General features: G+C 38.7%; 1 protein-coding gene across 1 annotated transcript in view; it reads left to right on the top strand.

The window, feature by feature from the left end:
- Nucleotides 1-5,639, top strand: part of FIG4 (FIG4 phosphoinositide 5-phosphatase) — a 93,976-nt gene extending 88,337 nt beyond the window's left edge. Inside the window, exons 22-23 of the mRNA XM_089530592.1 lie at nucleotides 453-539; nucleotides 3,410-5,639. Of these exons, the coding sequence (XP_089386718.1) occupies nucleotides 453-539; nucleotides 3,410-3,587 (265 nt within the window). The 3' untranslated portion in view covers nucleotides 3,588-5,639. The remainder of the gene's footprint in view (nucleotides 1-452; nucleotides 540-3,409) is intronic.
- Nucleotides 5,640-13,848: the final 8,209 nt, after the last annotated feature.

Here is a 13,848-nt window from a genome sequence, read left to right as displayed (position 1 = left end):
CCTCATAAAACTACAAACTCCAGAATTCCAATGGAGGCACATATAGCATTAAAGTGGAACAAAAGCTCAATAACAGTGTGGTGTGATATTGTCCTTGGTCAGAGTCACGATGTAAATACAATGACCAATTAACAACCACCAATTAACTATAGTGATACTGTCCTCCATCTTATTTGCTTTCAGTGACCTTCATTAAAAAAAGAAGCCTTAAAAGTTTTCAAATTACCTACACTAAAGTCAGCATTTAAAAAAAAAATAGTACAGAACTTCAGCATTACTCACCAATAATATTATTTTCAGGGAAAGGGTATGTATGTTCCAGCTGTCCTTAATGGAACTTGATGTCCCTTACTAAAAACTGCATGGCTCTTACAGAGTCTGCAAGAGACATGTTATCTTCATTATTTCAGAAAGTTCTTTTCCCATTGTGTTTTTTCTGCTTCTATTCCTAGGTTTGTTCAATTGGGGCAGAGTCAACACAAGCAAGACAAGAGTCATCAATCTCTTTGTTCTAGACACTTAGATGGGGTTATAAATTTGTAAGTACTGGTCATTCTATGTATTCACATTGTTCTAAAGTGTCTTTCCCAATCTCCTTCTCTCTTGGGTTAACTATTGTTCAGTGGAGTATTCATATTCATTCTGTATTCTGTTTTGTAAACCACCGTGATCATAGGAACGGCAGTATATAAATAAAATTTCAATCAATCAATCAATCAATATACAGTGGCGCCTCCGCATACGCGGTCTTTTTATAGGTGGCTTTGAGCATAGGCGCTCAAAGCCGCCGGCGCGCACGGGGCGGAAGGGGCGGCGCGTCCCATTCAATTGAATGGGCGCGCGCACCCGTTGCGCCTTGCGCGCCGCCGCGCCACCGCACACAAGCCCCATTGGAAACAATGGGGCTCGAGCATAGGCGGATTTTTTTATACGCGGAGGGATCCGGAACGGATCCCCCGCGTATAATAAGGTTCCACTGTATTTTAATGGGACCCTGCAGTTTCCAGGACTGCTCTGTTTCTATGCGTGGCATAAAACAGCTGGTAAAATCTAATGTGACATGTGAAAGCCAAAAACTTTCAGCTCTAAGATTCTGTGAAAGATGTTGAAGCATTTCTGATAGGAGACTGGACTGCTTCAGGATGGAAAGGAGGAGAGATGTAGAGAGGGGCAAGCCTGGCTGGCTGGCTGCCAGCTTGGCTGCTCTCAGCCCACCTCCTTCCTGCAGACGAGTGGCCAGGTGACAGGTAATTTGCAGGCTCAGCCAGCCTTTGCCTTGGCTCCTGTCATGTTGTTGCCTTCAAACCTTTGCAGACCCCTTGTGGGGATACACAAACCACAGGTTAAGAACTGCTGCACTAGCCCATTCAGACTTGAACCATCATGGCTAGATCTGCCTTCCCCAAGAAAGGACACAGCTGGTACACCAGCCAAAGCAAGTTAAAGGGACTCCTGGCCTTGCAGTAGCCTGGCTTTCCAGGAACAGTGCTGAGTCCCCATGCACCCCCAAGTTATGAACCTGATCTTTCAGAGAGAGAGCAACCCCATCCAGAACAAGTCCCAGGTTTCTTTTCTTACTGACCAATATCACTTTTGTCATGTCTGAATTAAGCTTCAGTCTGTTCACCTGCATCCAGTCCTTTATTGCACCCAGACAATGATTCAGTGCTACTACAGCATTCTTGGCATCAGTTATAAAGGAGAGCAAAGAGGAAGTCACTAGGGTTTTAAGCAGAGATGTCAGCAAGGGAAAAGAGTGCTGGATAGATATGAGGGGACAAAGCTTAGAGAATGTGAGACCAGAAGGAGCAGTTTTAAAAGCTGACTGAAGCATGACCAAAGTTTTTGCTAAGGGGATAGAAAGAGGGCAGTATTTTTGCAGTGCTGTAAAGGAAATGACATGATTTGACAGTTGACTGAATTTGGAGGATAAAGGAAAGAAAGGAATGAAAGACATAGCCAAGATTTTGAAGTTACAAACTCATTTCTCACACAAGAGTATACATGTCACAAGCAAGACAGCTCTTTTTCAAAGTATGTTCACTTTTCTTCAAGGTTTCCCAGTCTGTTCCTTTTGTACCTAAGTTGCTGTGTTCACACACACACACACACAAGCTATAAGCTTACTGCAGTATTTTATGTCATCCTTAGTACAAGAGGTGGGGAATTCTCATGCTGACTCCAGCCTGTGACATTTCCACATCCAGTCCTTAGAGGTTTCTTTCAGCAGCCCTAGCCCCTCTCAGAATTAAACAGAGAGTATCTCCATTGTTACCAACAATCAGTGATCAAAGTGTTTCTCTTCTCCTTGTGGACAGATATGAGAAGATTCGAAGCAGCTTCTCATCTGAGCCACTCAGGTTCAGTTGAGGTTGCATGCATGCTTTGTCCTCTTTGGTCATAGAGGCTGTGGATTGCACTAAGCCAGTGTGACTGGGAGTTGATAATGTCAGTGAATATTTCATTTTCATTGTATAATCCGTGTGTGGCCTTTCCATTAACAGCTGGTTGGCCATTATGAGAAAAAATAGGATCTTCCCTTAAGGGAGATAGATAATCTTCACACACAATATAAACCTTCCCCTCTCCTGTCTTCATGCAGCATGACAATTTATATTTTAAGGAAAGTCTTGAAAGAGCAAAATACAGTTACAGAGTTCTATTAGAACAGTACGTGTGATGTAATTTTTATTGCCAAAACATGACTTTTTTTCTGCTTAGATGTAGCTATTGTTTCTAAGATACCATCAGATAAAATATTTCACATTTTCTTGCAGTAAAACATACAGTATGCAAATTGCAACACATTTTAATAGCTAAATAAAGTTGAAGGAAATAAATGGACTAAAACCATTGAAAAGTAAATGTAGTTTCTCATCTGTTAATTTATAACATAAAGAGAATTGTTACAATAACTCTGAAAATGTAAACCTTATTTACAGAGATACAGAGATTCTAAACACCCATCTAAAGCATTCCAGCATACAGAGTTCCCATCATATGGCACTGGATACCTCTCAAATGTGTTCTTCACTTTCAGTGAGACATTTTTGGAGACTATGAGGTGCCACAGTAGGAAGATGGAGCCTGAAAAATATGGATGCAAATCCATTAAGACCCAGGAAATTATTTCAGCCCTCCTCATTACTTCCCAGTGTTCAGTCCTATATATTGAGTTTTTTGGGGCACCAGAGTTCAGTGCAATACACTTTAATCAGGAAAGTGTCTTCTGAATTGCTGCATAAACATGTCCCACCACAAAAATCCCTAAAACATATAAGCTGTATCACTCACCCACCTTGTATATACATAGGTAGAATATCTGACTTGTCATTTTAATTTAATGCTATCTCTGTTTGTTTTTCTGTTTCTTTGTTTTTGTTTGTTTATGTATTTGTTGCTTTTCCAGAACACACATCTCTGCTTTCTCCCAGGACAACATTTATGAAGTCCAGCCTCCTAAAGTCGACAGAAAATCTATTGAGATCTTTCATGCTCATATCCAGGCGGCAAAGGGCATCATGCAGCCTCTGGGAAAAGATGACATCCTTCTGTATCGAGAATATATTAGAAACAGATATATGTGAACAAATGGCTATGCTCAGTTCCCCTGGACACTGTATCACTCAGTCCCCAAAATGCCTTGAAAAGGCTGTCAGCAGGAATGCACCATGGATGCCTCTTGTGTATATAGTTTTCTCATATCAAGGGTTGTGTATGACTTTGCAGCACTGTTGTATTTTCTTATGTGAATTAAGTGTATATTAAAACACAGAATCCAACATTTTGAAATGACAAAGAGGATGGATGTTGACATGGTCTGGAAAGTGCCCACATTACGTTATTCTCAGTTGTGTATATTGTGTGAGTCAGCTTAAATGAACAGTGAAGAAAATAGGTACACATTCAGTGGGCATGGTTGCAATTCCTTTTCTATTATTCTGAAGTTTTTAGCCTTTTTGAATTTGTCTAATTAGGAACTTATGTATCCAGTATTTGTTTCAGCCAGAATACTTTGAGAGAAAAGAGCAGGTATGAGATACTTGCAGCAAGATGTTTGTAAGGCCTGATTTGAGGACATTTGAAAAAACTTGTGTGGTGAATTTTCCTTGATAGCAGGAAACGAAGAAGAGCCAGCAGGTTAAGTATTCATACTGAGAATAGAAATGGCACTTGGTGTTTGGCCCATTCCTCTCCCACTAGCCGCTGTGGGCAGCCTCCCAGAGGCCTCTCTAGAAACATTATTGCATGCTGCCAAGTAATTTCTAAAGCTTCCCTGTCAGAGCTGAGTGTCATTAAAATTTCATTTGATAAAGCAGTGATGTGTTTTGTGATTAGGTAATAAAGCTGAGAACATGCTGTGGCTAGAGAGAGATGGATTACTGCATTTATGTGCCTGTTTGTCTGTGGAAAGGCTGTAATTCTAGAATATAAGTGTTTTCTTGCCCCATATGTAAATTATGTTAATAGTAGATCAAGGAATAAGAGAATCAGCATATCTATCACCTGACGTAAAGAGTTTCTTTCTTCCCCATAAGCTTCCTGTTCTTTGGGAAACACTCTATATTTGGATTTCTGTTTCCTCCTGTTAATGGGTGTCTTACTTTGACATTAAGCAGTTAAATTACACTCTACTCTTAAGCCAAATTAGTCTGATTCTCCACAAGCCACTACTTACACCTGCAGAATCTCTTTCTTTTAAGGAGGCTGCCACCTACTAATTAGATTTTTGCCACAAGAATGATCTTGACCTCAAATGGCATTTTGTAGGAAAACATTGTGAAGTGTAGTAGCAGGGATTTATTGCTACAGCAGAAGCATCATGGAAAGAGACCAATAGGTTGGTTGAAGGACTTCCCACAAGCCTTCCCATGTCCTCATTGGGACAGGATTTCATAGGTGGCAACCAGGTGTAGCCTCTAGTAAGCTACTACCTATTTCATGTGGGGTAACAGCCAGATTGTGTTTTCAAGGGCAAGCAACAAGTGGCATGTCAATAGGCACTTGCTTTGAGAAGCACCGTATATGATGCTATAAATAATATCCTAGTAGGAAGCAGGTAGTACAGGAACAATTTTGCGATTGTGGGGGTATTCAGCTGATTATTTCTTCAAGAACCCCGTATCACTTCATTTAAGATATTTTAGATCTCAGTTGAATCTGCCCATTCCAAAGATTCCTGATGTTCCTGAGTTTCATTTAGAGAGCATATAGCAGTATTTTAAATTTTGAAAAGCCAAACACAGTGTAACCAAACATTTACTTTATAAAGAAAAAAGAATGGTGAATTACTTTAAAGGAGTATACATGCTCTGATACTTGTCTATCTATGATCTCCATTTCTCTTTACAAAACTCTGCCTAGTTGTAAATGGTAGAGACAGATTCCATAAGCACAGGAGTGATTGCTAACAAAAAGGAAAGATGTTACGTGTAATTTACCTTTTTCTACTCCGTACTGTAATGTAAAAATATCATTGTTCTTTCTGTATTTGTCAAAAATGCTTCTTTAAATTTTTTTAAAAAGTCATATATAGGGCTGACTTCTAAGAGTTGGCCCTTTCTATACATTACATTTTGTTTCTGTAAATAATTTAATAGATGTACCAGTCGAACAAAAATAAAGTGCAACATATCAAACTGCTTATACAAAGAAAATGGAAATGTATAAATGTTGTTTCATAGAATTAGAGATCTTTGTAAAGCTACAGGTAGATAGATTTCCCCATTTAATTATTTGCTGAAACAAATTCTGCAGCGCAGTGATGTTATGCTGTTTGTTAATAAGGGTTTGAAGCCTGCTAAGCACATTTGAAATCAATACCTTGCAAATGGGGCAACAAATGAGCTCCAAATGTTCAGACCATTCTAATCTTTTCTCTAAAACCAAGAGCATTTTCCTAGTCTATCTGTGTATATTTCCTACTCAAAGAAGAAAATGAGAAGCCTGTTGTCCTACAATGCTCAGCCAACATTGGTGATCTCATGACAGATAACAACAAGAAGGGTACTGAACTGATCAAAGCCCAGAATTATTACATTAACTTAAATCACTATTGGGTCCTGAGAAAAAAAAGAGTTATTCAAGATCTTAATAAAGGAGGGATCTGGTTGCTCATAGCAGTAAGTCATCAATACTCAGAATTTGAAGTCCATTGACTATTTTTGCTGACAGTTTTTGTGTTTTTCAGAGCCAATGATGACTGTGAGGTTTTGCATTTAGCAACAATGAGCACAGATTGCATTTTGCTGGAATGGAAAAAGTCATAACTTTATTGGTTACCACTGAATAGGCTTGGATCACAGCATGGATCTGAATCCAAGCTTTTATTTACCCATGCTCCTACACTACCTACATTCCCAGGTCCCTTGAAAGAGACTCCTCTTTAGTTAGATAATTGGAATAATAAACACCTATCACTATTAGGAAGAATAGCAACAGTCCAAATGTGCGTCCTACCAAAGATTTTATTTTTATTTCAAACCCTTCCCATATTATTGAACAAAACTGTATTTAGGAAATGGAATAAAGATATAAACAATTACTTATGGAAAGGGAAGAAACCAAGAATAAAAACTAAGGTGTTGCAGGACAGAAAAGAGAATGGAGGATTGGGACTTCCTAATTTGGAACTATATTACAACGCATGTTTACTCCTATGGGCCAGAGATTGGATTGTATTAGATGACCAAAAATTATTAAACCTAGAGGGTGCAAACATGAAACTTGGATGGCATGCACATTTATGTTATGACCAGAAGGATAAAGAATTTAATGCCCACATGCTAAGGAAAGCTATATTTAGAGTTTGGAAAAGTTACAAAAAGTTTTTTTAGACTAAAATCCCGAGATGGACCTCCCCCAGGAGGCTCATCACAAAAATGAATTCCAGGGGAACTACAGTTGGATTAAATATGAAGAATGCCTAACAACAAGCAATAATAAAGTACAAATAAACCCAATAGAACAATTGCAGCAACAAGGAATAAGTATAAATTGGCTACATTATAGGACTCTAATTAAAGACTTCTTTAAAGATCAAAAAGAGTAAGGGATAGAGATGGAAATGCATGGGCTGTATTTTCTACCAAACTGGATCTGTGCCTTCATTCCAAAACTGCCCAAAGCTGTGACAATATTAGCAGTGTGACACCTCTGACAATTGTCTATATAAAACCCTCAAAACAGAGAGAAGGGCTAGAAGCAATAGTTGAAGCTGACTACTGGTGTGGGTGATGCTGCTTATATAGGGCAGGAGTGGACCAGAGTGAAGACTTCACTTCCTGCTGAGCCCAACCCTCCACTAGCCAACCTGATTTCCCTTCTGGACTTCCTACTCCTTCCCAGGAAAACCAAGTAGGTTTCTGGGACAGCAACAGTCCCTGTGCTTGGAAAATAACAGCTTGCTTTGTCTGCAGTCACAATCCACAAATTGGCGTTCTTAATAAATCGGGGAGGCATACTTTTTTACACCATACTCACTGCTTTGTTAATAAGCACCAGAGTGCTTTATTTGTCCCATTTCTTTACCATATTTTAATGTGTGCTTTTACGTGAAAGAAACTATGCTAGTCGATTCAAGGAGGAAGCAAAAAATCTTAGCGCATGGATTCATCTGTAAGGCAAGGTTGCAGAAGCCTCCGTTTTGAGGAGAGTCCAGCTTGCTGCATTAAAACTGCAAAATTAGTTCATAATTTGGTACCCCAGGTGGCAAGGGGATGTGCTAGCAAATTGGTGGCTAATTGCTAGGTTAATTTTCTGTAAACATACAGTTAGTTTATTAACATGATGAAGAAAGTCAATAGAACCCCATTCCTCACATTGATTCATTCTGTGCACTATGAAATTAATCTACATTTTAAAACATGCACTTAAACATTTTAAGAGATGTGGTAGTGGAATGCTATTTTAAAAGGTACAGACTGAGTGGTTTCCTACATAGGGAATCAATGTAAGAAATTGTAAAAGAATGTGTATATTTGCCCTGGAAAAGCACTGAAACTCAGAATAATAGTATAATAGTTCAACTGATAAAAATGAAAAATACGGCAGTAAAAATACAATTTATGTAGGTTTTATATCTTTATCATCATCAAGTATAAACTTCTCAGAATACTGAGTATGGGTTAGGGGTTTTTGTTTAGTTTTTCTGTGGAAATTGAAGATCTCTACAAGTATGTGTTAACCATTATTAGCTTCCGAAAATATCAGTATACATGATTGTGTTTCCTCCCAGTAAATTGAATACAGCTATTACTGTTCATTTGACAAATGTTCATTTTGCCATAGTACAGAATCTTTTCCTCTTAGCTGCATTTGAAAAGGCTGTGATTGGAATGATCTCTGTTCTGCCATGCCTTTGGCTGTTCTACCTGCTTGCATAGGCAATTACCATTTGTTCCAATACTGGCCAATTTTGGTCTCAGCAATTGACTTGTCTGGTGTAGTTGCTATTAAGCAGCAATTTAGCATAGTGGTGATTTTTATTTTGATTAAACAACTGCTTCTTCCCTACAGTCATACAAATTAGCATTTTGTGGCACAGTAGTTACTGTTCTCCCATAAATCCTAAGATACTTGGGTTAATGTAAATCAGTTTGTTATCTGCCTCTACCTACGTTTAATTTTAATGGCTATCTCTCAGACTTGAACTGAGTGAATAACATTATTTGGCTACTCCCATCCTATATTTCCTGTATTCAGTTCATGCCTGCAAAATTTCAGGACCTTGTAAGTTGCAGGATGATGCACAATAAAGGGCCAGGTTAAATGTAAAATTAACATAGGGTTCCCAGAAAACCTTGGTTTATTGTGCTCTAGTCGTATATTGAGGTCTGCAGCTTGGCTATTCCTGCAAGTAGGAGAAGACAAATAAATGCCCCAGTTATGGGAAGTTTATCATGTAAAAATCAGAAACTCCAGCTTGCCTTTGCCCAGATAAGCCAGAACCATAAACCATGATCTCTTCTGGACTTCTGGACTCTGAGGAGAGACAAACCAGGAGTTCTGATTTGCATGTAACAATAAATGCACCATGGATGGAAGGTATAGTCTCCAACATTTCACAAGGACAAATGTGACCAAGCAACATCAGAGTGTGGTCAGGATGGCAAAAATTATTAATCAGGAAGAACACACAAGCCAGGAGAGGCTGCAGCAGTTTGCTTTTGCCTATGCCTGCTGAGAAGGGTGCTCAGTTTGCAGCAATGTAAGTAAGCTGGAGGCGAAGAGGAAAAGTTGGGGAGGAGATGGAAACAGATATTTTAAAAGCAGCTGAAAGAGTGGTTCCAGAGAAGACTCATCAGGTATGTCCCTGACAAATCAGGACAGTAGAAGGTATGGGAAGATATGTGGCTAGTTTGCCCCTTCTTATGTGTTAAAAGAGCCAAGTAGAAGAGAACAGGTAGCATGTGCTAGTTTACTTGTTGGATCACTTCTGTTTTCAATCCACAAGAAAACCTGAAAGTTATGGGAAGGGAGGGAGAAAAAAAATGAGTAGAGCAATAATTATTCTCAAATATAATAAATATAGTTATGAATAGTTTATCCATGTATGATAATGGAAAGACAACCCAACAAAATGAGGAGAAATGGAAGAAAGTATCCACATTGTGGGGAAAAAGGATAAGAAGAAATTATGAAATGTAAATATATATATATATATATATATATATTTCAAAATAAATATGCATATATATATATATATAGAGAGAGAGAGTATATAAAATGAAGGAAACAAACATAGTAATCCTATACCGTCTGGATAAGAGATGAAGATTATATTGAAGAATGGGAATACAGTGCGCCCTCCCCTTACACAGGGATCCATTCTGGATCCCTCCACGTAAGGGGAAATGAATGTATGCTGACGCGCCATAGGAACTAATGGGGCTTGTGCCTTGGCATGTGGTAGCATGGCAGCGCATGTGCGCCATGGGCACACACCCCATTAATTATTCCGGGATGCGCAACAGGCTCTTCTGGCGCAGCTTTCAGCATATGCTGAAAGCTGCGTATGTATGGTGTGCCCACGTAAAACACGGGCGCACTGCAGAATGGAAAAATAATTTAGCATTTAAAAACGTTATGAATAATGAGTTAGAATGGAAGGTAAATGCTGCTAAGAGAGCAGATGTAAAATAAATTTAAGAAAGAAAATGTTGTATAGATAGAGAGTATATAGATTATGTATGATGTATGACTAATTGTTAATTACTGACTTATGTTGTATAAAAACTACAATAATAATAATAATAAACAAATACAATAAATAAATTGCAAGCTTACAGGTAAATGTAGTACTCAAAAACCTGCTGAATCTGTTTAACTAGCACAACACATATGATTGGAAACTCTGTGGCTGCATCTGTTTTGTGTCAGTTTTGTGAGAAATTTAGCTTACTCTGCCAGAGCACCATGGTGCCACAACAAACTATAAATCCCAGGATTCCATAGCATGGAGCTATGATAGTTAAACAGGTGTTGAACTCCATTATTTCTTTGAGAAGCAGGGCAACCTTCTCAGAAATGCCACTTTTCATCTCCCGTCTGTGAGAGAAAAGGTGTCTAGATGAATGCTTTGAAGAACTGTATTCATCACGTATTTTATACATTGATGCCTGAAGCCATTACCATTTTGGATTTCTAATAAGTCCTGGGTAAAAAATATAAGGAAACAGAGGACAGAAGTAGAAAGTGGCTGCCCATGTGTGACCTCATCTACATATTACCATCAATGAGTTCAAAACATATAATGAGGTAGAAGCTGCCTGTTACAAGTGCCTTTTCAAAATTAGAGGTAGTTTATTTCTTCTGCAAGTGATTCCTGAACAAAATGATTTTATAGAATGAGTTTAAATAATTAAAGATATTTATTATTTTGCAGTTGCATATATTGTAGATCTTACGTTTCTACAATTGATCAGGGAGGAATGGAGAGGAATTAACCCTTTTAATCTACCTTGTAGATTCAGCCAAAGTATTCTGAAGAGCCGTGAAAACTGACATTTTAACATGATTATATTCTCTTGAAGGGACATGTGATCATTGCCTTACCTGACCCAAGATGTAAAAATAACATTTAAATTTCATTTTCCAGCTTTGTCAGCCTGGGAAGCCTTGATGAGATAATGTAATAAAGCTGGAACAGAAACTGGATGTACTAATCAACAAGCAAGGGGCAGGGGTTCAAAAGAACAATAGCTACCAGTGTGCAAGTCTCTACACATATATTTGGGAACTGGTATTTTTCTAGTCCTTTAAAATATATACATAATTTCTGTACTGCCATAGCTTTGCTTCACTATGATTATTTGCCACACAACAAATAATCACAATCACATTTTAACTCTTATTGTATACTTTGCCAATATCAATATAGCTTCAGCACAAAACTTATTTCTCCTCATTTTCTTTACTGGATCCTGTGTTCTTCAGCATGTTAATAAGTCAACTGGATAGGGCATAGAAGTGTTAATTTTCAAATTTGCAGATGGCACAAATCTAAAGGACATAGACAACACCCCAGAAGACCAGATCATGATTCAAGAGGGCCTAGACAGGCTGGAACAATGTGCTGACACTAACAGGATTTAACAGAGACAAATGTAAAGTCATGCTTTTGGGTCAAAGAAACAAAGCAAGACACAAATGTAGGATCTGTCTTGGACCATGTACGTGGAGAAACTGCCAGTAGTGTAGTGTATGTGTCTCTCTCTGTTGTGTGACTTCAAGTCATTTCTAACTTATGGCGAACCAATAGCAAACATATCATGGGGTTTTCTTGACAATGATTTGTTCAGAGGGGGTTTGTCATTGCCTTCCCCTGAGGCTGAGAGCATGGGACTTGCTCAAGGTCACATAGTGGGTTTCATGGCCAAGCAAGAATCTCCAGAGTCATGCAGCTGCTTTAAAAAAAAAGCAAGGGGAGAAATTGTACATTTTGGGGTCACATTAATAGAAGCATGATTTCCAGGAGCCTTTTGCAATTAGAGCAGCATGATTCCACTTTAACCATTGAATCCTGGAGTTTGTAGTTTGGTGACACAGTAGAGCTATCTGGCTGAAAATTCTAAATACCCCTTCCTAGACCTTAAATCTCAACATTCATAGGACATTGCCACAGGAGTGAAATCAAAGTGCTCTAACTGCATAATTTGAATGCGCCTTAGGTCATGAGATATAAGAGTTCCACTCTTTCTACGTTGAGTCTGGCCACATTGAGAGGCCACATTAAGAAGGAGGTTGAAAAATTGGAAATGACTTGAACACACACAACACACACACAAAGAAAAGTAAACAAAATGTTGAGTGGTCTGTGGTCTGGAAACCAGAATGGTTGGAAGAGAGAAATATGTTCAGCCTAGAGACAAAGAGATTGAGAGTCATTTTCAAATTCTCAAATGCTGTGGGACAAACCTGTTTTTAGTTTGTTTATTCATTTATGAGTGCTTGCATCCCATTCTTCAGCCAAAAAGACTCCTAGAGTGGCTTACAAACTTAATGGTACAGTTCCCTGCCCTGAGACTTACAATCTAACTAAAACATGACACATAAGGAAAAGGAAGAGACGGTTGGAGAGGGAATGACGTCCAGGAGACACTGCCTGTTTTTCTCTCCCTCTGGGACCATAGCAGCTGCAGTGGGGATGGAGGAGGGACTTACTTGGTTGCTCCCAAGGGAAGAATTAGAAGCCACTGGGTGAATATTGGAGGAAAGCTTGAAGGGACCAAATCCCATCTGATCTTGGAAGGTAAGCAGGATCAGACACGTTAAGTACTCATTTGGGTGAACCACCAAGTTCTGTAAGCTATATTCAGAGAAATCTACCTTTAAGTATTTCTTCCATTTCAAACATCTGTAAAATTCATGGATCACCATAAATCAACAAGACTTGAAGTCTCATAAATACATATTTCCAACAGAGAGCTATTTAACAATGGGACAAACTGCATTGGGTGGCAGGTCTTTAACTTGCTTTAGCTGAATCCTGTACCACGGTACATTCATTGAGAAGCAGGTTGAGCAAAATTAGCAGTGAGAAACCTCAAGGCCTTTGGGCTAAATCCAGCCTTCTGGAGTCCCAATCTATGATGTCCCTCATCAGTTTCCCAGAAAGCCATAACCTCTTCTTCCATGACACCATCATTTGGTGATTTGCCAGCTTTTGTACCAGCTCTCCAGCCCTTCTGAAATGGCTGAACAGCCACTTTGCTCACAGCTTTCCCATTCCACACCTTGTTTCCAGTTCAGAGGATGTGCCTCTCAAGGCAGCCACTTCACTGTGCCCAAGACCTGAGAGGCAATGATCCTGCTTTAGGATGTTTTTGTCCATCATTATAGTTTACCCAAGCATTTCAGTGGAAAGTACATTTAGTTAACAATTTAACAGGAAACCATAATTTCTTAAAATAGCAATGTTGGTTTGTCCTGGACAGTATTTGAGAAAGTTACATTCATAATTGATACACTAATATGTTATAAAACTATCCAAAGCACCATGCCATTGCAGCTATTTTGAGCTGCTGTTGCCTGCATAGCTTAGAAAATGACTGCGTTTGATTCTGAAAGAATGTGCATAATATTCCTTGATAGGTCTTATGCAATGTCTTTCTTTAAAAGAACTTTACTCATCCTCCCGCTTTGTTATCTTTTGTGTCTAAGCTATGTAATCAAAATCATTTAAATTGTTTCTTTTAATAGGGAAGATTATGCAGCTGCAGAATTTTTTTGCAGAACCATAACCAGATGAATCCAAAACAGACAGATTGCCCATAATAGTCTATTACTGATACTCGTTCTAGACACGCCACTGAACAAGTGATAAATTTGGATTTATTGTGTAACAAA

Source organism: Sceloporus occidentalis, unplaced genomic scaffold, assembly GCF_023333645.1.
Source record: "Sceloporus occidentalis isolate IW3139 unplaced genomic scaffold, rSceOcc1.0.p SCAF_6, whole genome shotgun sequence".
NCBI lineage: Eukaryota > Metazoa > Chordata > Lepidosauria > Squamata > Phrynosomatidae > Sceloporus > Sceloporus occidentalis.
Note: the sequence above shows the minus strand (reverse complement) of the source record. Positions and strands in the feature narration are given on the sequence as shown.